Source organism: Motacilla alba, chromosome 1 (assembly GCF_015832195.1).
Source record: "Motacilla alba alba isolate MOTALB_02 chromosome 1, Motacilla_alba_V1.0_pri, whole genome shotgun sequence".
NCBI classification, from domain to species: Eukaryota; Metazoa; Chordata; class Aves; order Passeriformes; family Motacillidae; genus Motacilla; species Motacilla alba.
In genome coordinates this window covers 58503004-58530085 of record NC_052016.1, presented here as the reverse complement: position 1 = coordinate 58530085, position 27082 = coordinate 58503004, and the positions used below count along the sequence as shown (strand labels likewise).

General features: G+C 34.7%; 1 protein-coding gene across 14 annotated transcripts in view; it reads right to left on the bottom strand.

Annotated features, from left to right (window-relative positions):
- Window positions 1-27082, bottom strand: part of NBEA (neurobeachin) — a 455021-nt gene that overhangs the window by 170429 nt on the left and 257510 nt on the right. For all 14 annotated transcript variants that reach the window (XM_038127945.1, XM_038127964.1, XM_038127973.1 and 11 more), the window contains one exon: window positions 11916-12040. In XM_038127945.1, coding sequence (XP_037983873.1) covers window positions 11916-12040 — 125 coding nt within the window. The remainder of the gene's footprint in view (window positions 1-11915; window positions 12041-27082) is intronic.

The following is a 27082-nucleotide window of genomic DNA, read 5'->3' as shown; positions in this document are numbered from 1 at the left end:
GAACTGCCTCTGAGTAACACAGAAAAGGTTATTAGAGCAAGAGGTGGAAATGGAATGCACTTTTTATATTGACAGGTCTGCTAATAGAGTGTACTGATTTTCAAAGCCATGCAATGTGTTTTCACAATTTGGTTTTGACAGCAAAAAGGAATTTCATTTATTCTTGATTCAAGATATTCACATGTAAGCAAAGGTTCCTTAAGACAGGCCACTGAAGAGGGAAACCAAACTATTCAAATAGGAAAATTTAATTAATAAGGCAAGAAAGAAAAGGTGATTGAATTTCAATATGGATGACATGATAATGAAACAATGGAATAAATTTGCTAAATAAGGCATTGTATGCTTTTGACATAGCATCTGATAAAACCTTTTTAAGATTACATAAAAGTGAAAAACATGCCTATGCCACGTCTTAATGTTGAGGCCTGGATTATGTCTGGAAAGTTTTAGATTAGTTCCCAAGCAACATTCCCCAGGAAAAAAACATGTTCTGACTATCTGCTTGCAGACCTTAAAGCCAGGATCAGTGTTGTCAGACTTCAAAACTGGCACACTCCATACTGGGGAACTGCACCCACATATGCTTGCCTTAATTTAAAAAAAATCTAATTGAAAAGGCTAACAATGGTAAAACCCTGGAAAGAAATGAAATGCTGTTTGAAAATACAAATGCTTGATAATGCAGTAACGTGGAAGAAATGGCATGGCATTTCATGAAATTCTGTGAAAAGAAAGTGGCAACCTTCTCTATGATAAGGGTTTGGAACTACATTATCTTTAAGATCCCTTTTTACTCATGCCACTCTATTATTCTATGAAATATGATCTTACCTCCCAAACCAGGGTTTAAAACTTAGAGTCTCCAAACTGCGTGACTGGTCCAAACCTGAATATTTTTAAAAGAAAATGCATACTACACATCTGCATGTTTTCAGTTTCCCCTTTCTGTAGCTATGAGTGATTATGTCTTTGCTAGAAGGCAATTTTGCCCCTCATCACTTATACTTTTGCTCTCAGATCCAAAAAAGATTGGCTCTTTGGAAACAGCCACAGTACATAGACATAATAGAATAGGAAAAAAAATTCCCTAGTGTAGGTAATGAATGTATAGGAAGTAAGTTTAAAATTTTTATAGTAGCTATCATAATTCCAGCAGGTATGCAACCATTTCAATTTCTATCAAAACAACTTATTTACAGAAGAAAGCTTCAATAGCTCATGGTCAGTGCTTTGAGAGACCCATTTGCCATTATATCTGAAATTACATTATATTTCTGGAATGGTAATCTTTTCAAGTGAAACTCTTCTGAAGCATACAGAAAAACCATCTTATGCAGTCTTTACTCAGACAAAATCTCCTAAACATGACACAATGCCACAGAACATAATGTTTCTTTAAAGGATTGTCAATGTCATATATAAATAATAAATTTGTCAATATAAAAATGTAATTAGAACATCTAGATTTACTTTCTAGATTCCCACTGCTTCAATGTGCTGCGCTGTGGCTATTCTGTGTTCAAATGCAATTTTTTCCTCACCCATCTCCAGAACTGGTTTGCATATTTTCACTCAGCAGCTAAAGTAACCGGTGGGAAGAATTGCTTCTATTTCAGCATAGATCAATGCCTATAGCAACACCAGACAAATGGCAGCACCCACAGGATATGCACATTTGTGAGCTTCATGGTGGTTCTAACACTGGGATATTTGTGTTTAAATCTTAGAGCTGCTAAGGGACTACTCTCTAGTAGCAGCAGACAGCCCTTATGTTTGGGCCAGGCTGCTGTAAATACATAAGCTCCTCCAAGCTGGAAACTATCAAGCAATAGCAGTTATATATCAAAATTATCTATTCAGATAGCAATTATTTATCAAATTAAAATCAAAGCTTTGCAATTGTCTTGATTTGGAACAGAATTTTACTCCATTTTTTAAATTATTACTTTTTTAAATTTTTTTTTAAGCAAAATTAGCTGCAGTTATAGAACATCTTTGTTTCATGCAGACCAGCAGACGAAGAATGAAAGAGTAGTGGTACACAAGACATGAGATTCTGAGGGTCTATCATTAAAACAACTCAATGAGATAATTGAAATGGGTGAACAGTAATCACTGTCCCAGGTAGAAGCTCTGAGTGTGTATTAAGAAGAGCTAACCCACAAAAATCTAAGCAGAAGTCAGCAGTAAAGAAAAAAGAAGAGCACTGTTTTATTTCACTTTCCATTAAGGTGCCACGTGGGGTCTGTGACGTCTTTCATTCGGCTTCACAAATATTACAAGAGAGCACAAATCTTGCATGCAACTGCAGGGATACTTGCAAAATTTCTATGCTTATGTTAAATTTGCAAGCACTAGCAACATGATCTTTCCATTTAGATGACAGCTCAGATGATATTTAGCCAATGTGATCAGCTTTTTAAGGGAAAAATTTGAATGATTTGTGCTATTCAGCAAAAAAGACACCAATAGAAGACTTTGCGAGTTTTATGCACAGTTCTTTCAGCTGTGAAAGTGTATCTATTGTAGATGATGTTCAGGAAGTTATGCAAACATACCAGGAGGTGTACTCTTTAGGCACACTGTAAGGATAAGAAAAACTTCATGTCATTATGTAATGCACATGATATGAAAAAGAAAGTTAAGCAACTGGAAACATGCATAATACGCTGGCTGATAGAATTCTTAACAAGGGGTTTTCCTTATCATGCTGGCTAGTACTGTATTTGAGAACTTTTTTCCATAAAATGTATTTTGTTTTCTTTCACAAGGTGCATCCTCATCCCTTCCTGTAACATGCACCACACTGAAACTCACAAGAAAATCCGATTTATCTCATTACACTGGTACTTTTTGTGTGTATTTCTAAATTAACACTTTAAAATAATGAAACACACAAAATAAGTGGTATTGAAGAATTCACTCTACTTGTAAGGATATGGAATAGCCATTGCATATATACCTAAATCTTCATTTCTTGTGTACAAGTCTTACTCTATACATAAAATGTCCACCAGAATTTTCACGTGATATAATAGAAATAGATTTTATGTGATAAATGTTAAGTAGTGCAATGTAAAAAGATAAGTAAAAATACTTGGGAATCTTAAAATATATACTGTCTCTGAAAATTAATTCCCTTATTTTCAAAATCTGTACTATCAGTTTCCTTTTCTTTGGGAAAGACAAGGAATCACCAGTACTGAAGAGATTCCTAGACTCTTCTGTTGATTTAACCCTTGCAAGTAGCCCAGAGGCTCATAAACACTTCAGCCCAGTGCCTAAAAGCCTCTCACATCTCTTACTGACCATCAGAAAGAGTGGGACAGTAAAGTCTTTTTAGAACTACAGTGTGATCTCCTAATTATCCTTATGCAAAGGTTACAGCACTGCTGAAATAATGCCCCTCCATTCCAGTCATGTGCTTGACATGCTGTCCTTGCCAGGTCTTCAGAGAACACTAATGATATATATTCCCGCTTACATACAAAGTGGAGAATGGGGTCCTGCAGTGAAGACATTGAGAATAAGAGTGAGAAAACTCAGGAAAGGAGTATTTTGTGTTTTTAACTATTGCCAAAGGAGATTTTTAAAGTGCTGTTACTCCTTAATGCAGAGTTTTAAAGCACAGAAAATAGGAAACTAGAAAAACACATGTTAAAACCTGAGTCCCAAGACCTACATTCACCCAGGTTTGAAGGACTCTGAAGGACTATTATTAGACTTTCACTGACAGAATGTTCTTCTGAAATGTTTCTATGAGATTCACTGAATATTCACGGGTCAAGAGTTTCTATTTCTTTGTCAGATAGATATAGAAATGAATAAATAGAACAAATACAATGTTCACATGAGTTTGAAAACATTTCCCATCATAGCAATTTACTGGATTTGGTAAATAATTTACTTTCATTTGGCAGAACAGACAGATATTGTGTATTCTTTATACAGAAAATTTAACTGTGGAAGGAAGAAAAATGCAGCTAGAATTCCAAGAATGACAATGGTTCCAATTTTTAGATCTTAGGAATGGTTTTGCAGGCCAATTTCATGGCTTCTAGAACATTCTGGGGTCATATACTTTCAGATGAAGAAACAGGTAGTTATGTTAACTGCTGGTAAAAAGCCAGCAAGTTCTGCAGTAAAATCTATTAGCTCAGACCAATAACAGCAGCTAAGACCCAGGTCATGCTGGATAACCTAAAAATCTCAGAGGAAAGGCATTTGGAACCAAACACAGAGGTTTAGAGAGAAAAGTTTTCATATCCTATTTAGCTCTGTGAAAAACTTGAATTAGAGTCAAAAGAGAGCTTCTGACATTCAAGAGCTAAGGGAATAATTACAAAAAAATACTGTTCAATGAATTTGTACTTACAACTTAGAGTAAAGCTGCCATAAAAATTCCTATGAATATGCTAGAAATAACATACAACAGGCAGAAGATATTTAGAGACAGCAAGTACTGATAGGATGCAATTGCAACTCATTTCTATGACCTAGTCAGGGAGCAGAAGCTCTGACACTGAGTGCTCAGTAAAATTCAACACAGCAATGTTCAGTACTCCACCCAAGCAAATCCCATTACCATTTACATCTTGAAGGTGCCTTTCATTACAATTCAGTGGGTTTTAAGAAAAATAATTACCATAATGGTAAATATATTTATGATATATATTTAATGAGAGCATATTTATGATTGGGGGGAAATGGGGTGGGAAATGTTATAAAGAAGACCAAGTTAAATCTAGTACTTTAGATTTAATTATTCTCACTACTAAGATTTTGTTTCACAGATCCTTCAATTAGCACCCAGTGTAAAGTTTGTCCTAGAATTTCTTTAGACAAAACTGTATCTTGCAATCACCATATAAAATATTAAGAGAAAAAATTGATCATATAATATTTTCCTTAGAATCCTGTGAGGATGAAATACTTGGGAGTTTATTTGGTGAAGCAGTGGATGGCACTGTTGGGCTACAATTATAAAGCTAGAGATGAAAATCTTAAATTGCTGTGCTTAAAAAAAAGATTTTTGTGACTCCTTTAGGCACACAATTCAGATATAAACTCATTCAGAGTGCACTGGAGATTTCACAATCAATGTGGAAGTTAGTTCACATACTGAAAGGAAGTTTTGTAACAGGAGAAGTATTATTTTAGGTGCAGAAATGTTTACATGCTTGTTTCACATGGCAGCATGATCCCATTTAGGACTTACTTGGCACATGGAAGAATTGTTATGAGTTAATTTAATGACTTTATACATAGTCTTAAAATGCTCACCACTGAACATTAAGTATGTGTGTTTTACTGCCCACAAAGTCGAATCTATTTCTTAAAGCTGCTCACAATTAATGGTCATCAATTTACTTACAGACTAAAATTGTGTGAATGAATGGGGTAAGGCAACAAGGTTCCTTTTTAGAAAACAGTTTTCATTCTTCAGTTGCTCTAATGTATTCTTACTTAAGGCATTACTTAAATAAATATCAGCTTGGGGAATGATCTTAGATAAGGGTCACCCTGTATTTCCCCAGAACTACATATTTTATGAAATTGTAGTAGTGCATGTGACTAATTTTTAGGATAATGCATTAACTGAGGGGGAAAAAGAAGACAATCAAAATATTGTCTTGGCTTATGCAGTTACAACAAACTCAATTTCAGCAATAATAACTATTATACTGAACATGAGAAAATTGGTATTAGAAGCATTTTACACCTGTTCACATCTTCATTAAAGATGAGGCAGAGAGTTCCCTCAGCAAGTTTGCACTTGATAAGAAACTGGGAGGAGTGACTGGTATGCTGGGGGCGGGGGGGAGGGCTCAACAGGCTGGTAAAATGGGATCACAGGAGCCTCAAAAAGTTCAACAAGAAGAACTTAGTCCTGCATCAGGGGAGGAACAAGCCCAGGCTCCAGTACCTGCTGGGAGTCACACAGCTGGAAAGAAGCTCTGAAAAATCGAGCTGGGGGTGTGGAGGGACAGACTGAGCATGAGCTGCCAATGGGTCCTTGCAACAATGGGAAATGTTATCCTGGGCTGCAATAGGCAAAATATTGCCAGTAGGTTGTGGAAGGTAATCCTTCTCCTCTGCTTAGCCTTGGTGAGGTCACACCTGGATTTCTGCATTCAGTTCTGGTTTCCCCAGAACAAGAGAGACATAGATCTTCTTTTATATTTACTTTTACTACTAAATTGATCCAGATATTCTGTAGATATTCTTAGTTTCTCTTGAGGAGGGAAGACTCAAGGGGGCCATATAGTTCTGCATAAATACTTTTTGATTTTCAGAGTATTTCCAAGGATGGAGACCAAACAACTTCTCTGGACAACCTGTCCACTGTTTCACCACCATGACAGTAAAAAATAGTTTGTTCCTGTTGCCTTTTATCCTATTACTGGCAACCAACAGATGCCTCGATCAGTTTAGAAGTAAAAGAAAATGTGAAAAAACCCAACAAAAGGGTCTATAAAACTAAACCCGGGCAACAAAGCTGTTCATATAGATATAGTATAAGAAAGCAATATTTCATAGACAAAACGAAAGCATAATTTGATCTTTAACCTCTTACATGGTACATATGTAATATTTTCACTGCTATACACCTAGGAAAATAACTGGATTTTATGCATCTAGTTGGCCTGCTAGCAAAACTCTGACAAGTAATGATTCACTATCAGTTGATTGAACTTGCTTTCATTTTTGAACCAGTTACTGAAAAAAAGAACAAGTTTTCTTATGGTTCTGAAACCAGTGTTGTCAAAACTGTTCTGGAAATACACTAGGCATTTTCAATATGCACAGAAAAATTATAAGGTAAAGAATAATAAAGTCTGAGAACCTTATGAAGTTGAGAAAAAGTCATATAACTCTTTTAGATGTATATAATTTATTCAGTAACTTTGACAAGCAGTCTTGAATTTGTTGCAAAAATTGAAGTGTTTTCACCAGCAAAAGACACCTTTATGTTTTGAACAATGCCATTAGCATCAACAATCTAATATATCAAAGTGTAGAACCTGAAATGCAGAATGGAAACGAAGACTAGCTTTTAGGTACACATTCAGACTTCTTAGAATAGGGCACTTGGTTTTATAGCAAAGCTTCTGAACAGAGATGATGAAATTAGCATCTCCAGTTCATGGGACATTCTGATTTCCTCACATGTCTTATTACTTGAAAATGTCTGGTAAGTTTCTAAGACACTAGCTTAGCTATCTAGAACAGCATTTTGTGCATAGCTTCTTGCCAATTTCTCTGGACATTCTTCCCTCTACCTTCCTCTAACACTGCCTGCAGAAGGCAGGGAGCCCAGCAGCTCATGAGATGGAACTCAGGAGCTGTGGAAATCAACTGCTTTGGACTTCTCAGCACTGTGGTGCTGCTCTAGAGCTAGTGTTTCTGAAATTTCATCTTGAGGTATTTCTCTAACATTGAGGACCCTGAAAAAATTGAATCTTCCTTTAGGGTCTCTGGAACAGCCAGATGTCCCATTCTGAAGACAGTCCCTTGTTTGAGTTCCTGTGAACTTCAGACCCTCAGTTTCATAGCAGGAATGCACACAGCCTTGCTTCTAAGGTAGCTCTTGCTTGTTAGATAATCTGGTCCTTCAGCAGCCTGAAGGAATCCTTCCTGCCATTCTTTTAAGGTCCATCAAAATTCATCTGCTGTCATGAAAACAGATTTCAGATTTCAACATCCCAGATTGCCAAACCTGATGCTTTTAAATTGTGTTTGTGTAATAAAAATTTATTTCTAGTGATGAGTAAACATAGTATTTGGTGAAACTCAGAGCACTAACAACAAGTCCCAGAAGGAGTCAGAGTCTGCTTTGGCTAGAACTGCCCTTGAAATAAGGTTGCTAATTAGATATCTAAACACATATGCAAGTTCAAAAGCCATATATGGCTATATTGTACATATATCTGTGGCTTTATTTCAGAACCTGAACATACTACATTATGAAGGCATTTTTATTTTTTATTTTCTTTTTCATTCTAAGCATTTAGGATCTGTCACGCTAATCAGCTTAACAGGCTAAATATTCTGAGCACATACCCTAGATGTACTTGACCAGCTAACACATGTATGTTTAGAATGTGGGCACTGAGTTCATTCTCATTTACTTTAGTGTAGATTAGAAAATGTAGCCCTTCTTGTACTCCCTCTATGTATAAATTGTTTGTGGACCTTTAAAGGCTGATGGACCAAATCTTAATAAAGGAACTTAGATGGACCTTTGTGGACCAGTATTCTATCTCACTGGCAGGGTGGTGCAGTTGTGTCTCCTCTATGCTAATCTCCAATGACTGTAAATTGTTAAGTTGATTAACTAGAAGAGACAGTTCTTTCACCTCATGCACAGAATCTCTGTGAATTGGGTCATATCTGCATATTTCACATATCCATCATAGTAAAATTTGGGGAAGAAAAGTAGGGTACATAATCATTTATACAATCTTTTCTTTTTTCTTTCTTTTCAGTTACAATATACTTATTTACATTGAAATTCCATCTAAAATTAGAATAAGAATTGTTGAAGTTATAGACATTATAAAATTAAAACTCTACTAAAAGTTCCAGGTAATTCAAATTCCATTTTAGTTTTCACTTTTATACTGCAGTAAGTGGCATCTCTTCAGCTACACAAAAGAGAGAAGTGAAGCTATATTTTGATTCAAGTAATAATTTAACTAAAACAAAAGGGCACTGCAGATACAATGTTGAACTAATTATGCTTGCATTTTACATATGAAATGAAAGGGTATGAAAGTAACTTTAACAGATTACAAACAAATCTAATGCCTAATATTAAAGTCTTAGAAATGGTGGAGACTAATCCAAAAGAAAAAATTCTCTAGTCAAACTCCTGTAAATGCTGCTATGACTGAGATGCAAAGAGTCTCAAGGGACAGCTAAGTATATAGCCATAGGAATCTGCTGTAATTTTTCACACAGTTTATATAGGCATAGAAATATGTTATAATTTCTCATTGCAATGTTTTTTACTTGTCAGGTACTTTGAACATATATTCATATGTAGACATATGCCCACACACATACAAATATGCACCCATAATATATTTTATGAAAAATGAAAATCCAAACATGCATACAGGAGCTGACTAACAGATTGTAGTTAAGTAGAAACTTCATTGTGACAGAAATTTTTTGAGAAAATACTGTTTCCCAATAGTACAACATTGAATGTTTCCTACAGAAAGAAGTCACTATCATCTAAAATTAACACTTCTCTTTTAAGGCCGTCTAGGTAGAATTTAACATTTGTTTTACTTCTCTAAAACAAACATATAGATCACAGACATAGCTTTCATTTCCAAGACTCCTTCCTTAATGACTGCAAATATAATATAATTATAGTATCCATACATCCAACATCAAATATGATTTAATACCAGAGTAGCTGTAAAGCACTTTTTTATCTATCAAGGTCATATCTTGATGGCTGCACAAGCTCAGATAAATCAGGTGTTAAGCACGCACATCTCCAAGGAATCTGATAATTCTCTCATCTGCAATCCTCAGCATATCTTATTATTTACTGCCAAAGAAATGACTGATTAATTTTGTCATCTTTGCTCTGTGATTTTTGCTCAGCTGAAGCTGGCTGCCCTCTTCTGCAATGCCTGATCAGACCTATTTAAGTTGATGCCTTTGATCGCAGACACTGAGGAGCTTGCTGACTTAGGCTTTGACTAAACATTCCTCCACTGCAATATTTATGCACAGAATCCTAAACGATAACGGACAGTCATTGTAGATAACAAAAACTTGTAAGTTTCCACTATTTTACTGATGTTCAAGACAGATTTACTTATTAGATTTATTTATTTATTAGATGTATCAGTCAAGATGAAAAATTGAAAAAATGCCCAACAAATTTTCCTTTGATGAATACTTTATTTCTCACAAGAGAAGTATCTGAGGTTAGGAAATAAAATCTGTTATTGGAAAACTATGTAATCTGATTTTTTTAAAAAATGCTTTAAATATTTTCTGTAGCGTGATGTCATACTCAGTTTTGGAAGCTAGGGCTATTTTACTATCAAACCGTTCCAAACAAAATTATCAAAACAAAGCAAATAAAAAAGCCAACTACAATGAAAGTTAAGCCCTATCGAAAAAAATCCCTGCCTCTAGCTCTTTATTAATCACATTCCAACACCAGAGGCTAGAAGTACATCAAACTGCACCAAATCCTTTTCACATGACAACCTCATAAATTATTCAACTCATTAGTAATACCAAGAGGCATAAAAATAACATCAGTGTTAAGGATGTTTTCTTACAGAGAAAGGTCAGCTAAAAGTTTCAGTATTAAAATCCAAAGGCTTAAGCCTCTGAAAAGTAAATACATCTACATAGAATCCATGAATACTTTAATGCATGCTGGTTTAAAATTCTATGTTAATTTTAGTAAATATATGAAAAGCTAGAATTATTTTTTAAATTCTGAAAACTTCAGTCTATTGTTAATTTTTATGTAACCACTAAGTTTGATGCGCACCATCTGTGTATAAATCTGAGTTTTAATTTTCCTGTATGGTGAATGCACTAACAGGTGTTATAGAAATATAAAGTCCATGGTTTAAGTGATTATTTGCCTTTCAAAAGCAACACAGCAATTAGCACAGTTTTGTACCTGACTCTCATAAAATCTCTATCCTGACATTTTGGAAGAACATGGAGAAAATAACCCTTTGTCAAATATGAAATATCATATACAAATGGAGGAAATGTCTTCTTTAATTGAGCTGAAGGAAAGTTTATTACTTGAAGTCCTGGACATGATAGTCCTCCCCTTTAAGTAAGGATTAAGTTATACCTCCTAGTATAACTGTGCACACAGATAATAATTCATATGTCTAACCTTGTTTGGATCCCAGCTATTTGCCTCATACAACCCAAACGTTGGTGAAAAGTGTAGGTCATATACAGAGTTAACTTTATATCTATCATATTCAGAACTTTTGGCAACCTTAGTCTTTGGCTAAACATCAGGTGAAAGGTTCAACTTGCTTTGTGAATGATTACTTCAATTTTTTACTCCTAAATGCTAAAGAATCATAGTATTTTCTTTTCAGCACTAAAACAAACAAACTAACAAACAAACCACCAAAAAACCAGAAAACCATCACAATACTCTTAAAAAATCTCCTTCTTTGATATGCTAGAGAGGTACCCTTGCTTAAACACAAGAAATAAATTCGCTTTAGATTTTTGGAGTATTCAGGTTCTGCTGTACAGAAGTCACAAACCTATGAAATTTTTACATGTTATAGAGGAATCTGTATGCATGTCCTCATTCCTCTTTTATACTCCAGCTACATCTTCATGAAAACCAAACATTATCTAATTCTTCAGTTTCTAAAACTGAAGCTTCTGTATATTCAGTTCACTATTGAATCACAAGTTATCCTCAAAAATTATTATTGTTAAAAAGTTCTACTGCATTTCATGATTTGCATAAAAAATACTTCTGGCTGAAATTTGCATGCCAGAATAAAATTTCTGATATTTTTTAATCCCTCATTCACAAAATGTCTCCAATGGAACTATTATGACACATTAGTTTGATGACCTATTTCATTCAGTCACTCCAGAGGGACAAGTTCAGTTGCTTTTACCAGTGTCTCAAAATTAGTGTCTGGGAATGCTAGAGGAGTATAATGTGAATCCCTTGGGGATCAGGGAATTTAACAGCTCACAAGCTCAAGTCTTCTGGCTCATTAAAGTGTAAGAATTGAAAGAATTCCTTTTCTAAGGATATGTTGTCCTAGGAATACTCAGCACTGTCCTTGAGAAAGAAGGGACATGATTCTGAGGCATTCATGGACATCAAGAAAGCATCATGAGCTATATTTTAAAGCTGAGTTAATACCGACCATATTCCACTGCAGCTTTTAGGAGAGCATCAGCATGAGTAGATCCAAAAGCATTGCGAACAAATCTCCTCCGTCGGCGCAAATCATCTTCCCAGTAATCCAAGCGCCAGAAGTCATGCAGTTGGCTGGAAAATAAAGAACACACACATCAGCACCTACCACAGCTTGAACTGTATTTACATACATTATTGTATAATTGCACTGCTGCTTTCCCATTTCTGGAATACAATCTTGTAAAAACATGTATTACTAAAACTTACAATATTCTAGCATTTCTTTACATGCATTTATGTATTATAAACCCCAGCGCCGCCTGTCTCAAAGTGTTCTGCCTGCTGCTAAAAACATTAATCACACTGAACCCATTAACAAATGCAGCATCAAATTACAAGTATTAATGGCACAGCTTGCTTTCTTTTACAGTGTTTTTAACAAGGCTTGTAAATCATAGAATGGACCTCAGTGCGAATAGTTTGCAATTTAATGACTATGGTCCCTTAGCAGACCGAACTTAAAAGTATAAAATATTGCCCACTTGAATTTTGTGGAACTATGATTAAACTAATGTGCTGAAATATTCATTGAAATAATTCCCCACTGCCCCTAGCAACCTGAGAAAATTGCAATTTTATTCATTATTAATAACACTGAATTAGAGCAGCAAAAAAGTTCCACCATGTGGTAATTGTCTTGGTAAATTATTATTCCAGCACTAACAGAGTACTAGGATGATTTTATAGCTCCCAGCTAATACAAGCCATTAACAACCATGGCCATCTTAGTGTAACATTGCCTTTTTACATTCAAAAGAATATTAAACTCCAGTAGAATTATATAAGCCATTGTTAATCTACATTAAAGCCAAAAAGTACACATATATAATCATCTGGTATTCAGCTTTGGTTCTGAAGAGTTGACCAACTCCACTTTCAGACAACTTCTTGACCTTACCAACACAAATCTCCCACATCTCTTTTGTGAGATATTTGGGCAAAGCAGCATTCTAAGCCAACATTTTAAAAGCTTTTTGGATCACTAGGAAGAATGTAAAATGTTTATGGATGCATCCTTATTACCAAACTCATAACTGAACACACTATACATCTAAAATTATTCTGCAGGCCATGACCTGGTAGATCCTAACTAGGGAACCACTGCTCTAAACCAGTCAATTTCAATCTATCTGTAATGCCCTAGACATGTGTGATCAAAAGACAAAGAGAAAAAGGGGAAAAAAAAAGAGAGAAAGAATTTTTGCAACTCATGAGTATGGTATAAGTCTCTGCTGGATTTTTCTAGTTATTTCTTCAGCCACTGTTTTCCCTATTGCCTTCATTTTGAGCAGCTATGTGCTGGTAGCCGTTTCCAGAGGAAAAGTAGAAATGTGCTAATGTAGGTCAGACATTTTCATTCTTTAATAGTCCACTTAAACACTTTTTTTTTAATGCTTTCATTAGTTATTGTCCAAATTTACTAACTGCTGTCATGAGACCTGGATCAGTTCTGGAGGGCAGGGCACCATGGGGAGTGGATCTAGCATCCTACCTTCTAGCCACTAACACATTTTCAGAAGCAGCACACCATACTTTTTAGTCAATGCTGCTGTGTTTTTGCATTCTGAATGTCATTTTCACAACATGCTTCTTGAATCTGCCTGAAGGTCCTACTTTTATGGCTACCTTGAGGAACAGGCATTTTACTTATTCACAAGCAGCAAGGAGGCAACTTCAGTGGTTTTTTGAAAGGCAAGAAACCTTCCCTTTATAATTCCATTTCAGAGTAAGTAATGAGAGGACAGAAGTAAAAATATTAATGAAACCCTTTTAAAAAAAGGAGATCTCTGAAATTATGTGCATTGGCAGTAATAAGAAAACCACTAATGTTGATAAGAATGTTCTATGTAAGAATAAAATACTTCATGAAATTAGGAAATATTCAGACTAAAAAATGTACGTTTTTATTTGTTCTATGTTTAATCTGGGAATTCATTACTTTGATTAATTAGTCTAAGATTACTGTATATTCTCAATTTAACACAAGCCAGATTTTAAAGCCACTTTTAATGAGGTGTTAAGTAAGAAAGTAATGAAATTTTCAGAGGATTAAGTCTATTTTACAGATCCAAAAAACCATTATAAGTTCACCAGGGACTGAAGCTTGAAATACATAAGAATGGTGCAAAATTCAAATTTTTGAGAAAAAAGAACAGAAACATCATTTCTAATCACAAACTATATGATTTTTAAAAACAGAACTGAAGTTTCTTGTTACAGTTTCCTACAGAAGTCTATCCCACAATGTTACTACATGCTTCCAGGTACTGGAAGTTGGTATCTCAACCCTGAAGAAAAGGTTTCTGAATCTTAACTAGTTGATTGAAGATTGATTTTTGACTCTGAGCAGCATTATCAACAAAAAGACAAGATGCTTTTCCTACCCTGTTGTTAGAAAGAAAGCAGACACTCAAAAGATGATAGATCTATGCTTAAAAAAAGTTTTGAATGATTGAGCTTCATCACTTGAATAACAGGCCAAAAAAAGTGCGATTTTCCTCAAACGTTGTATTATTATATCTCTAGGTTATATTAAAAATACTACTAAGTAGAATACTGTGGCACCAGTTCCAGCCTAAAATTTGGAATTTAACCTGCTTTAAGTCAAGCATTATGGGCTGAATCAGTGTTTAATTGCCTGGCCCATAGATTACAGTACTTTAGAAATGCTTATACTCTAATCCTGTGGATATCATTCAGGCTTTAAGATTTTTGAGAAATTTAGGTAGCTGTTAGGTAGTTCTAAATGATGGCTGTAAATTAAGTAGAACTATATTCTCTATATTCTCTAATGATGTACTAGGCACAAGTCAGTCCTAGAAGAGAGCATGTCTGCAAATCGCCCATAACTCTTTCTGCTACAATGCATTTTTTAAAGTGACTTGACTAAATCAAGTAATTTTAGTAATTTATTTTTTGTGACAAGGACAATATTTCAATAGGCTTTACTTTTCCTTATAATGTGTATTATTAATAATCCTTATTTCCACAGCCAACTAGATTACATGTAATTCCTCATTCCTCCATATCTTATACCAGTCAAGTGACATTTTGAATCAGGTTTGTTTGAATGAAGAAGTGTTATTAAGCACAATGCTATGAAATTTTTTTTAAGAACTAAAAGTTTATATCATCATTTATGAGCTATTTCTAAAGACTTTTAAGAAAAGAGAAAAATATATATCTATATCCTTCTAACTGAACAGCTATTTTAAATGTATCCTAAAACACAGACCCAAAGAACTCCACATGATAAATTTAACTGTCAGAGATTATTTCCTTACAAACTACAGTATAATCCAATATAATCCAATATAAACCTTTCTCATCATAATGAGAACTGGCATGAAACAAGTAATACTACAAGGCTTCTAACAATGAAAAAAATATTTGGAATGGTATGGTGCTGTAACTTAATCCCAAATTTCTGATCTGCAGTACTTCATATAGTTAATACAGACAAATATAAAATACATGTTTTAATGGAACAAGCCATATTGTACTACATACTGAAGGATTACAAATTTTGTTTCACTGCCACTGTCATCACTGGTGCCCACTTGACAGCTCGATGTGTATGTTCTCCTATTTCAAATACACTTTTCTTGGCCAGCACGGGATGGAAAGGCAAACTGGTGTTATGCTGCCCTGGGTAGCCAAGATGGACTTTGATAAATTGGAGCAAACAGCTTTGAAATCTCTCAAATGCAGGTTGCTTTAAAACTCAGATCTGCCCAGAATTCTTCATGATATTCTTTACTGCCATACCACACACATCTTCCATGTATATGGGAACAAAGATTATTGAGACAGACTAAAGTGTTTCAGATAGCTCAATTATCCTCTCAGAGGAGAAACTGTGGCGTGCTTTGCCAGAAAAACAATTAAGAGGAATGTCAAGTCAGCCTGCACAGCAAAGTCCTCCCTGCCTTTTCACATCTCCATAGATTGAACATTTAAAAGAGAGCTTTTGAAAACATTTTCTGTTAACTCCTATGGCCACAGCTGCAATGAAGAGCATGGGAAGCGTTTTTCCTTGGACTTAAGAATACTAGCTGTCCTAAACTGTAACTCTCTTTCCATCCTGTGTGTATTCAGCATCTGTGACAACAGCTGCATTGCTGTAAAACCCAGTCCCTGTTTGGGAACAAGGTGCAGTTTGCTACGTGTCACCTACAGCTACAGCAAGTAGTGACAAAAATGAACTGTGGAGAGTAGCAGTACATATATAAGATCCTCAGACTGCAGCCCAAAGGATGGGCTGCCAGATGGAAGAGATTAAGTTTGAATATATTAATGAAGAGGAACAAGCCTGCAGACATGGGGGAAGGGGGGAAAAGTTGTTTTGAAAGAGAGGTGGGTCACAGAATTGGAAGGATCTCAGAGAATCCTTAGACTTTGTAATACTGGGAAAATACTAGAAAAGGCAAGAAATTGATGATCTATGATTTCAACAATTAGTCCTGGTTGCTTTTATGGGACATATTTTGAAAAGGAAAAATTATTCTTTTCACAGTGTGGAATTATGACTGTGTTTTGAGAAATAAGAAAAAAAAAAGTATATTTGGAAAGCATAAAGAATTCCCCTAATGTAATATGAAGAACAGATAGTGAAATACATTTAAAAAAAAGGTAAGTATAAGAAAACTTGAAATACAAAAAATACAAAAACACTTATGCAATATTTTTAATGGTTAAAGCCAATACATGAACCTATTTGCCAGAAGATCCAAGTAGCAGAAGTCTTCTGTAACAACAAAGAAGCAAGTAAGGTTCAGAAGTGGTGTTGCAATAGATCCAGTAAAGTAACTGTAAATAATTTTAAACCCTCAAAATATTAACATAGGGAATAAAGATGTAATGAATCTGAGAAACATCTAATGTCATGAAAATTGGAAAGGATGGTAAAAAGGGGGAAGGGTTTCCACTTGGACTTTGAAATAAGGATGAAATAGAGCATAGAGAAACTCAAACTAACAGCAAACACTTCTACTGATCATCAGAATAGGAGCAGAGGAGTGACCTCCAAAAAGCAAAAAGAGAACTGCTAACAGTTTCTCTCCTCTGATCATGTTACTAATGGTCTTGCATTAATAATGAAGGACAAAGCTGAGACAACAGAGAATGAAATGAAAGAGAGAAAAAAATATCAGAAGATGACTAATGATTAAAGATGCACCAAATTTATGGAGAATAATTTCTAAGAACTGTTTTAAAGGGTAACACCCTTTTCAGAAAGGAGGAAGTGATTTATGGGGCTTTTATTTTCTTTTAAGGCACTGGAAAAAGGACTATTTAATACACATTCTTAATGAAGATTTCCAACTCCTGAAACTTCTGTGTCTTAATTTCAGTGAGAAAACTCAGAACACATCAAAAGCTGAAAACAGAAATCTCTCAATTTGAATTAGTCTTCAGATAGATGAGATGTTAGAAATGAAAGTAATGTCAGCAGATGTGAAAGGGAGGCTGTGACAATAGAGATGTTAATTTTACCTATGGTACTACTTAAACCACAAACTTCTAAGTCATTAAAGTCCCAGGATTATGGATTTTAGTGTATTGCATAGAGTCTGAAGGAAAAATACCATAATGAATGCACAAATGAGGATTTACAGTTTACTGATTGTCTAGATTTTTTATAAAGCTTAGTTCTTCAGAATGAGTTGTTCATTTTGGAATGGCTGCAATATTATTAAATAGTAGTAAACTTCTACCAAGAAGCATCAGTTGTAGGGAAATAAGACTAACCATGCATTAAGTTCTAAATAGAGAAAAAAATAGAGAGAAAAAGCCACATACCTCTTAAAAATTACAATGGAAGTGACAATAACTCAAATCTTGACAAAGTAAAACTAAAGATAATTAGAATTTTTAAAATTATTGAATTGGTTTAACATAAAATATAAATTTAAAATAATCAGAGAGAAGAAGATGGCAAATCTCTTCAAGTACTAATGGGCAATAGTAGGACACTACATGTAGTACAGCTAAGTGAAACAATACAATTTCATAAAGTTATATACTTGGCTCCTTTTCGTGACTCCAATGGCATTGAGTGAAGAACTGAAGGAACTTACAAAGGAGATACATAAATTGTCAGTGTTTCATTCACCAGAATCACAAAGGGCTTTTTAGTAACAAAATATGACTAACAACAATGCAATTGCACCAGATTCTAGAGATAATGAATTGCAAACTTAGAAACACTAAAATGCAATAAAATTTAGGGTTAGAATTAGGACATAAAAGATTATATTTGAAAAAAAAAAAAGGGAAAGAAAGTGGTTGAAACAATACTCTGGTTTAACTCAGATTTCTGGTTTGGAGCCTTAATTCTGTTTCAGAATGTGGTTTGCTGTCACTCCAAACAAAGAGGAAACAAAACATCCAAAGCCCAAAAAGCCATTTTATAGTTTTAGATAAAGGAAAAATTGGGTAAAATTCCATTTTGGAAAGTACCTTGAAAGAATGGTTTAGGACACTTTTATTTTTTATGCATATTTTGTTATGCCATGCTATCTCAGTACAATGGGTACTTAGTAAGATTTCACAAGTACTGCCATGATGTCACAGTACAACAAACTCCAAGATGGAATGAATTGGGAGTCATCTCAGTATTTCTTAACTGGCTGCAAAAAAGAGACAGACAGAATGGCTTAGATTAGGAACATTACTATAGGGGGCTGAAATTAGGTAAAATGCATTCCATGGTAAGTGTGGGTGATAATGTTCTTATTCAAAATGTAGAAATATCTCAAAATGTAATTGACACAGAACTTGGTCTAGCAAATGATCATTGAATTTCAAGCAAAAAAGAGATTGTTTTATGTTTTGACTAGTATGTTATAATGTCACATCTGAAACAGGCAGCATGACATTAACATGACACTCTTACTTTTAGGAAAGTAGGAAAATAAAAACATTTGAAAAATTTTATTAATTTAGAAAAAAATGAAGGAAAAAATAATGTATTTTCATATGAATTTATGCCATCATAACTTTTTCCAAGAAGATTTGATCAAAATAATGTTTTCTAATTTAAATGGATTTAAAATGAAATTTTCATTTAATTCTTCTACATCTTTTACAAGCATATTACCTACTGTAAGCAAAATTATTTTCCTTGTTAAGTACATCATCTGTCAAACTAAAAGAAAAATAAAAGTGGGTGCTCTCTGTCTACAAAAACAGGAGACCTCATGAAATAGAACAACTTTTCATCAAAATTGTCTGAGAAGTATTGTGTGACTTTACAGCTATAATCCATAGAAATCCAAGAAATCAGATAAACATCTCAGAAAATAACTTCTTTTTCTTAATTTAACAAAGTAAAATGCTGATTTAATAAATTAAATCAAAAGAAAAAGTTTTATGACTACTATTATTTTGCTATAAAGATGCTGGTTTTCAAACAATGTTAACTTTAATAGGTACAGTTCTTAGGATATTTAAGATATTTCTTATGATAGCTAAGATATTTACAGAATTAAATTTGGGATTTTTTCAATTGTAGTTTATCCTCTGAGCTTCAAACATTGAATATTCTTCCAGTAGTGATTCTATAGAATAGATTAAACTGATTATGCAGTTACCTGCTTTTCAGCCAAGACCATCAAAGTACCTTTGAGTAGGAAGCATGGTGACTCAATTCTGCCCAGGGAAGGTGAGCAGTGGTTGCACAAAGACCAGATAAACTGGGAAAGTAAGAGAACTCCTTCTTGTAGTTATGTTTTGCATCTTGCTGTCTGATTCCTTTTTTGCACAGATATTAATTTAAAAGCCCCCAAATCTCAACTCCCTCCCCAAACAGCCCTTCTCTGTCTGGGGCATTTTAGTATTATTTGCTTGGTTCAGCTGTAGCACTGAAAAGGGAAGACTGAGAGAACAATTTATTCAAATCTCACAGAGACACCCTCCTCCTTTGCCTTCTGCATGAGCCCTAACTGTGCTACTTCTGTAGATGATAGGATATTTCGTTATTGGTGTAATGAATACATCTAGGTTCTTCCAGTTGTTTTTTCTACCTTTTCTGGAGAGGAACTGAGAAAAAATCCTAAGACACTATGATTTCTTTTTCCACTGAATTCTGAATGACAGTAACACCACTTCACTAAGAAACTCCAATAAACAAAGCTGGAGATTGTTTTTTATGACACCCCTGTACAGCCTACATCTGCACAATGCAGAAGTCCTGAGATTTTGCAAATGTTGTGATGAAAATGAAATGTTCTAATGAAGCAGTGACTTTTTACAAGAAAAATAAGTTACTCTGTATTTCAAGATTTTATGTATCATATTTGACACATATCTAAGGACAGTAGGGGCCTAGCTTATAAAAAAATTTCTGAGTCTTTATGACTTGTCTGCAATTCTACAAGAGTTAAATAGTACTAGTAAGAGTTAAATAGTGAAAAATTTTGTACAGTTAGGATTAGTGTGCTAGAGCAAATGAAAAACAGTGCCCAGATTTCCAATTTGGCATCCCAAGTAAAAGAGCTTGCTGAAGCTCTGGAAAACTTAAGTGCCTCATTGCCTTACTTAAAGGTCACACACAAAAGGCTCAGACTTGTAAGCAGGGATAACATATGTGACTGCTGATGAGGATGCTGTCCCAGCTGTCTGCTCCACTCCAGATGCACAGATTAAGGTGTCTGAATCTCTTGTGAAGGAACTACTGGAGAACCTACTGAGCACACAAATTACAGCCCAGTTTCTAGACAAACCAGCAACAACCTGTCAAAAAATCTAGAGCTGCATTTTTAACAGAAACAGCATGGTTGAGATAGACAGCTAGAACTTGTTATCTCATTAGTTACTCCTGTTTGTAAGTCACGGCATGGACTATGGAATACAGGAATAGAAACTTAATCTCTCAAAGTCTTTAATAAGAAAAAAGAGAAATTTTTTTGTCTAAATGTTTTAAAAGCATTATTCTAAAACAAGGAGACACAGCTTTATTTTTTTATATAGATACTATTTCTTAAAAAACTCATAATGAATTACTGTTTCAGACCTTTTTAAATTATTCAAGCTGCAACTGTTTAAAGACAGCTAACTTATTAACCTGGTATTGAGATGAAATAATTAGCTTCCTTGAGGCCTAACAACAAACAGCAATAGTAATAAAAATCTAATAAATAAATAATAAAGTTTTACCTAGGCAATTGTTTTAATTTCCATCATGCAGAGCTGTTCATTAAAATGCAAGTCTAATAATACCCTGTTTTAAAAGAATAATTATTTTTGCAAAATGCCAATTCAAGCTTGGCAATTGGAAGTACTTGAACTCAAAATTTATAGAAGTCTGAAGTTTTACATCCCCTGCAAATTTTTTTGGTACAGATTTATTTTTCCCCTGTCATCCAGAAGTACAGCATAAGTTAAGAAAAAGCACATATCTATCTTTAACTTAATGTTGTTCTTAAGAACTGGAACAAAGACACGACAGCCCAATCAGTGGCTATGCCTTGTCTGGTACATAAACAATTATTCCTATCCCCAAATATAGCTTGTACTGATGAAATAAACATTTGCCAAGGGACCTGGCTATAAGTGCTATAGAATTTTTAATAGAGACCATGTTTATTATACTATCAAATAAATACTTGATAAATAAAGTAATCTTAACTTTGATCTTTTTTGTTCCTGGGAATTCTTGCGAGAGCTAAAAAGCCAGCTTGGCAAGTAAATCAAAATTTTTCTATTTATACTTTATTTTTGACAGTCAAGAGGTTCTTCAGAAGTATAGAAACAGTCTTCTATAAAACATCCCAAAATACATCAGCATGACCTAATGATGTATTTTGGGCTCTGAAAATATTATACGAGAAAAAGCAGACGTGACATTGGGAAAAAAAAGAAAAAAAGATTACACCAAGTTGTAACTTCTTTGTTTTCAGTCTTGAAACAAATTGCTATTTTTGAGGGTTCTGAAAAACAAGTAGGATATACTCTAAAGAATTTTTGCATGCAAAGTATTTAGCAATCTATTACACTAGATATACTTTTTAATGTTTTCCTTCCTTTTATCTATTTAATCACATGATTCTGTATGACAATCATGAGATACAGATGCTTTTTCCCTTGTCTATAGCACAAATCTATGACATGACTATGTGTATCTTCTGCATTTTTCATGCATATTTACAGCTCAGCTACTGTTGTATAGTAAGTATGACTCCCTGTAGGGATATGCTTTACAAATATATTACAGAATGCTGTATTTGGGTGCATGTTTTTAAACGAATACTACAGTTAAAGAAAAACCATCAGCAACAGTTCAATAAATTTATACAACCCTCCTCCGCTTTTCTGTGTAGAATGACCATGACGAATTACAATCCTCAACCTTGCAAAATAAGCAGATTTTACACTTAACATGTTCATTGCAGGTTGTTGGTTTGGAGGGTTCTTTTGAAACTTCATTACCACAGTTTGTACGGAAGATGGGAAATGAGAAAGGAGTTCAAACCCATCTATTATTGCAACAAAAAGGAAAGCTTACTGATTCAGCACTGCATCAGACAATTGGTGGGGGGAGGAATCATATACCTGGGAACAGAAGGATGTGCTTCTGTCCCTTCAGAGCATGGGTAGCCAAATTTCCTGATCCAAAAAAGCAAAAATTGAAAACTTCACAGAATTGTGAAATGTAAACTGTAAGTTGAGAAACAGCAAAATTCTAAGATTAGTTCAAAAATGGGACAAAGGGGGAAAAAATGGAGCTGGATGCAGTCTGTACCTGGGTTTGAACGTAATTTGGTGAAGGAATTTTTTGGTTTACTTTCTCTGAGCTGTAAATCTGGATAATCACAAATACTTTGTGCCAAAACTCCAGTGACACACGCCCTTGGAAAGAGTAGATTTTGAAGGGCTGAAAAGTCACATATGGCTTAAGAACCACGGCAGAGGTCATTTTACCCTCAGAGATTCTCCAAATTTTAATGACCAACATGGACAAAAATACAGATTACTCTCTTTGTTCTTCAACACTTTCATTATTTTTTAACCTCTTGATTTATTTAACTGCTCCAGATCTCCCCTGTGTAGCTAAACAGACATTCTGCCTGAAGATGTTGAGAAGCTGACGATCACCTTATCTTTGAAAACTGCTTTTTCTACAGGCACTGAATTGCCTGTGACCTCACAGAATTTGTTTTCCTGTCTTGCAATCTGGGGGGCACAGTACAATTACTGGGAAGTTAATACTAGCAATTAACAGTTGTAATTTACTGGAAGATTAAGGTTGCCAAATTATGCCAAATTTGAGTTTCTTTTATCTAACCTAAGTTGTCAACAGTATTGACATTCAACTAATCAACCCAGGCCCATTCCTCAGGCAATGGAGAGAACTTGTTTCACCTTGGGAAAAGTTGGGTGATAGGAAGGGAATCCTAGTGCTCTGGTATCAAGTAACCAACACTACAGAAAGTGAAAACCTAGGTTTCTCAAGAAAAAATCTGCCATCTAAGACTTGCGTGAATTGTCGAGGGAAAGATCATGTCAGAGAACTCACATGACTGTGAAATGCAAGAGGCAGGATTCAGAAAATGTAGAATTATAGGCTATACGGGTCCTGTTAAATGAGAGTAATGGAGAATATAGTCGACTGACTGGTCCCAGTCTTATATTAATTCAAGTAAAAGTAACATGGAGGTATCTTTTCATCATCTGATTAACCTGTTACAGGGAATCGTGAAAGAAAAACTAGGCAAAAGCTACAGAAATCATCTTATCTGTATAAATTAGTAAAAAATATTCAAAATTCTACTTTTGAAGAATGGGCTTATCATTTAAATGCTATAAAATGGAAATGAAGAATCAGAGGGCCAGCATTCAAAACCCCCAGATTCAGATTGCCTTATTTGAATTGATAACAAATAATGAATAATAGAAATTCAGGAAACAAAAGTTATATAAATTCAAGCAATAAAAAAAAAGGCTGAAACACTAAAAAGTCTGACTATATTATTAAAGCAATTGAGAAAGTCTAACAGTTAAACACTTAAAAAACAGAGTACTCTTTGTGATGTATAATTCAAAATAAAATATCAGGACTATTGTTTTGGAGGGACTGAACCTCTGGAGTAGTAAATAAATATTTTAATGGAAGAAATACAATTTTTTAGACCCAATTATGAAAAGAAGTATGAGTTTGTTAAGTATATGTTTATACAAAATCCCATTAAAGTTAGCAACATATTTAAAACTAGGTATGTTTCAGGACCTATTCTAGGGCCTTAATTACACCAAAATCTGAAAAAATGTTTTATGCTGATAGTAGAATGTCAATGCACTTTTCTCTACCACAGATTGAAAAGTGATTGGCAAAGATACATAGACATTTTTGTTTATTACAATAAAATGGAAGTTTAGTAGAAGTTTTTTTTTATTAACTTTTTTCTTCTCTTTTTAAAGAAGCAAACTACCAAACACAAAAGAGAAACAGTGAAAAGCTTCCAAGATTCCTAGTAAGAAATTGATTTAATTGATACTAGTGTGAAGAGCTGCTAAATCACTCTGAAAGATTATTTATCTTTTTTACAGGAAATAAATGTAGAGTTGATTCTCATGTCCTGCCTTAAAGGATTTTTAATGAAATTCATAAGTCTTGCACAGTTCAAGAATAGCTTTTACCTAGTACATCAGACTTTATTTAAGAAACCAAAGCTGACCAAGTTGGTTAATACACATGACAGGTCTGTACTCTGTATTGCTCAATAGCTATGCTATTTCTTTTCTAATGTATAAGTGAACTAGCAGAAGGCTCTTTGTCCTACCAGCAGAAGACAAAATAGTTCAGTCCTCTCCTCTATACTGTTCTGTTGATGGATACTTACAGAACATGACCTTCCATGAGTCTTTTTGCAAACTCTCTAAATAAAGTTGCTTTAGTCATACTCATATTATCATTGACTTGAAGCATCCTTGTCTTTCTGTAGATATTCTGCAGTTAGTGATATGGGTCCAATTGCACAAACAAACTAAGCTACAAAATATATCAGATCTACTATTTTTCTAACGGCAATATCCTCCCATGGAGCAATAAGGCTGAATTATGGACCAACATCTCTTTCTAGTTTAACATTTAATCTGTCTAAAGTTCCTTGTGTGGTTTTGGGGGGGGGGGACGGGTAAAAAAGGCACACACAAAAACATGTTCCTGTTCACAGCAAATAAGGATTCTGCTTCAACGTATCTTATCCCAAGAAAAATATACCTAATACTTCCTTTATTTAGCTTCAGGGAGACCTTTGGAAAATGACACTCCTACCATGACATCTATGTAAAATGCTATGAAAATACTCTAGCTTTACTCTCCACCACACTTACAACTGTTATGAATTAATTCCTGAGAGGAACCCAATCAACCTGTATAGCTCAACAGATTAATAATGAAAAAAATAACCATTAACAACAACTCAATGTGTCTCTGACTGTAGTGATTTAGCAAGCAGCAAGAAGGCATTACGACTCAGAATTTATCAGTAATCATATCACTTGTCAAAATTCATTGACTTGGTAGAGTCTTGATGCTTTCTGACTGGCCTTTAACAGGAGCAGGAGCGCTGGTCCTTGCACCACAAACCCCCCTTTGCTGATAACATAAAAATCTGCACAGGCCTCAGCATGGCTGACATGGTAGAAAAGAAGTGCATTAAAAATCTCACATTCAAGGAAACATGAAGCCCAGTACTGACTCTCAGTAATACACCCTTCTAATAGCTCTTTTATTTATAATCCTTCGTGTTTTCACTACAAATGTTTATAAATGTTCACAAAAATTGTTTTGTGAACAACTCCTGCCTGCAACAGGCCTTTGAAATTAAGCAGGAAGAAAGCAATCCGGTCAGATCATTGGTCTTTCTGATATCAAATACTTTCCTGGTGTGAGATCAAGAATTTTGGAAAAAAAAAAAAAATCTGTGTTCTGTGTTTGCTCCACATGAGACTATTGACACCATACCAAAAAAAAAACTTGCTGGATTAATTTTTTGCCCAAGAGCGCTCAAGGCATACACATGAGGGGAGAATCATGTCCACTATTCCTTATTTTCAAGTAATTTTTGCAAGCAAAGTACTTTTTAATTTGCACATTGTGTATCAAAAAAATAAAGGAACCACCATTGATCACTGTTAACAACTTGTACACCCTAAATCCCAACATCCAAAGGCATGAGAATGCTGTTCATTACATAACATTATGCCTGCAATGGTCTGGCAATACTCTTAAAGACTGTGACAACAAATCAAAATGATTTTTTACAGGCTTTGCCAACAAAGTGTCTCTCTCTAAAACATACACACAAATAATATTTGTGCCTAGACCATTACAGCTGACTCTATTTGAGAGGAAACACAATCACACAAGAAAAGCTATGGTGGATAGAGCATGCTTCCCTCATGAATCACCAAAGTTTTGGGGAATGGAACACTGTCAGCCTTTTCTGACAATGCTAGCTCATTTTAAGCTAGTAAAACATTAATTGGAATGAGGAATGAAAGGGCTATGACCATAGAATCACAATCTGGCTCAGACAAAGGCTCATCTCTTACAACATTGTTCCAATTCTTTATGTTTTCCCTTTCTGAAAATATTGAATCAGTGAGGAAGGTTTAGTCATTCCCTTTTGGCTTCCTTTTGGCAATAAAGCCACAACCTGGCCGGCACATTACAGTTGCAGGAAGGAGGGTGGGTGGGAATGAGACAGAAACAAGTTCATATGTGTATCATTCCCTTCTCTCTGACTATTACACAAAGTAAAATAGCTCCATCTGGAAGGATTAACAGAGACCTGCTCCAGAATAAGCTGCAGCCTGCTAGGGGAGCCTCCAGGAAGGAGAAAAAGGCCATTTTGGAGCCTCGCAGCTAAAGAACAGAGACCTAACTGAGAAGGATTATGATAGTGATGTTTAATACTATAAATGGCACCAAGATGGTGAGTTGACAACAAGGACACACTATCTCTCATAAGACGACACCTAGAGAGAACATAGAGTTAGCAAGCAACAAGTTCAAAACAAACGATGGTGCACTTTGTGTGAATTTCTCACACAACAAACCCGAGGGTATGGTGTACAGGGTACTCAGTGCTATGTGATATTGTGGTC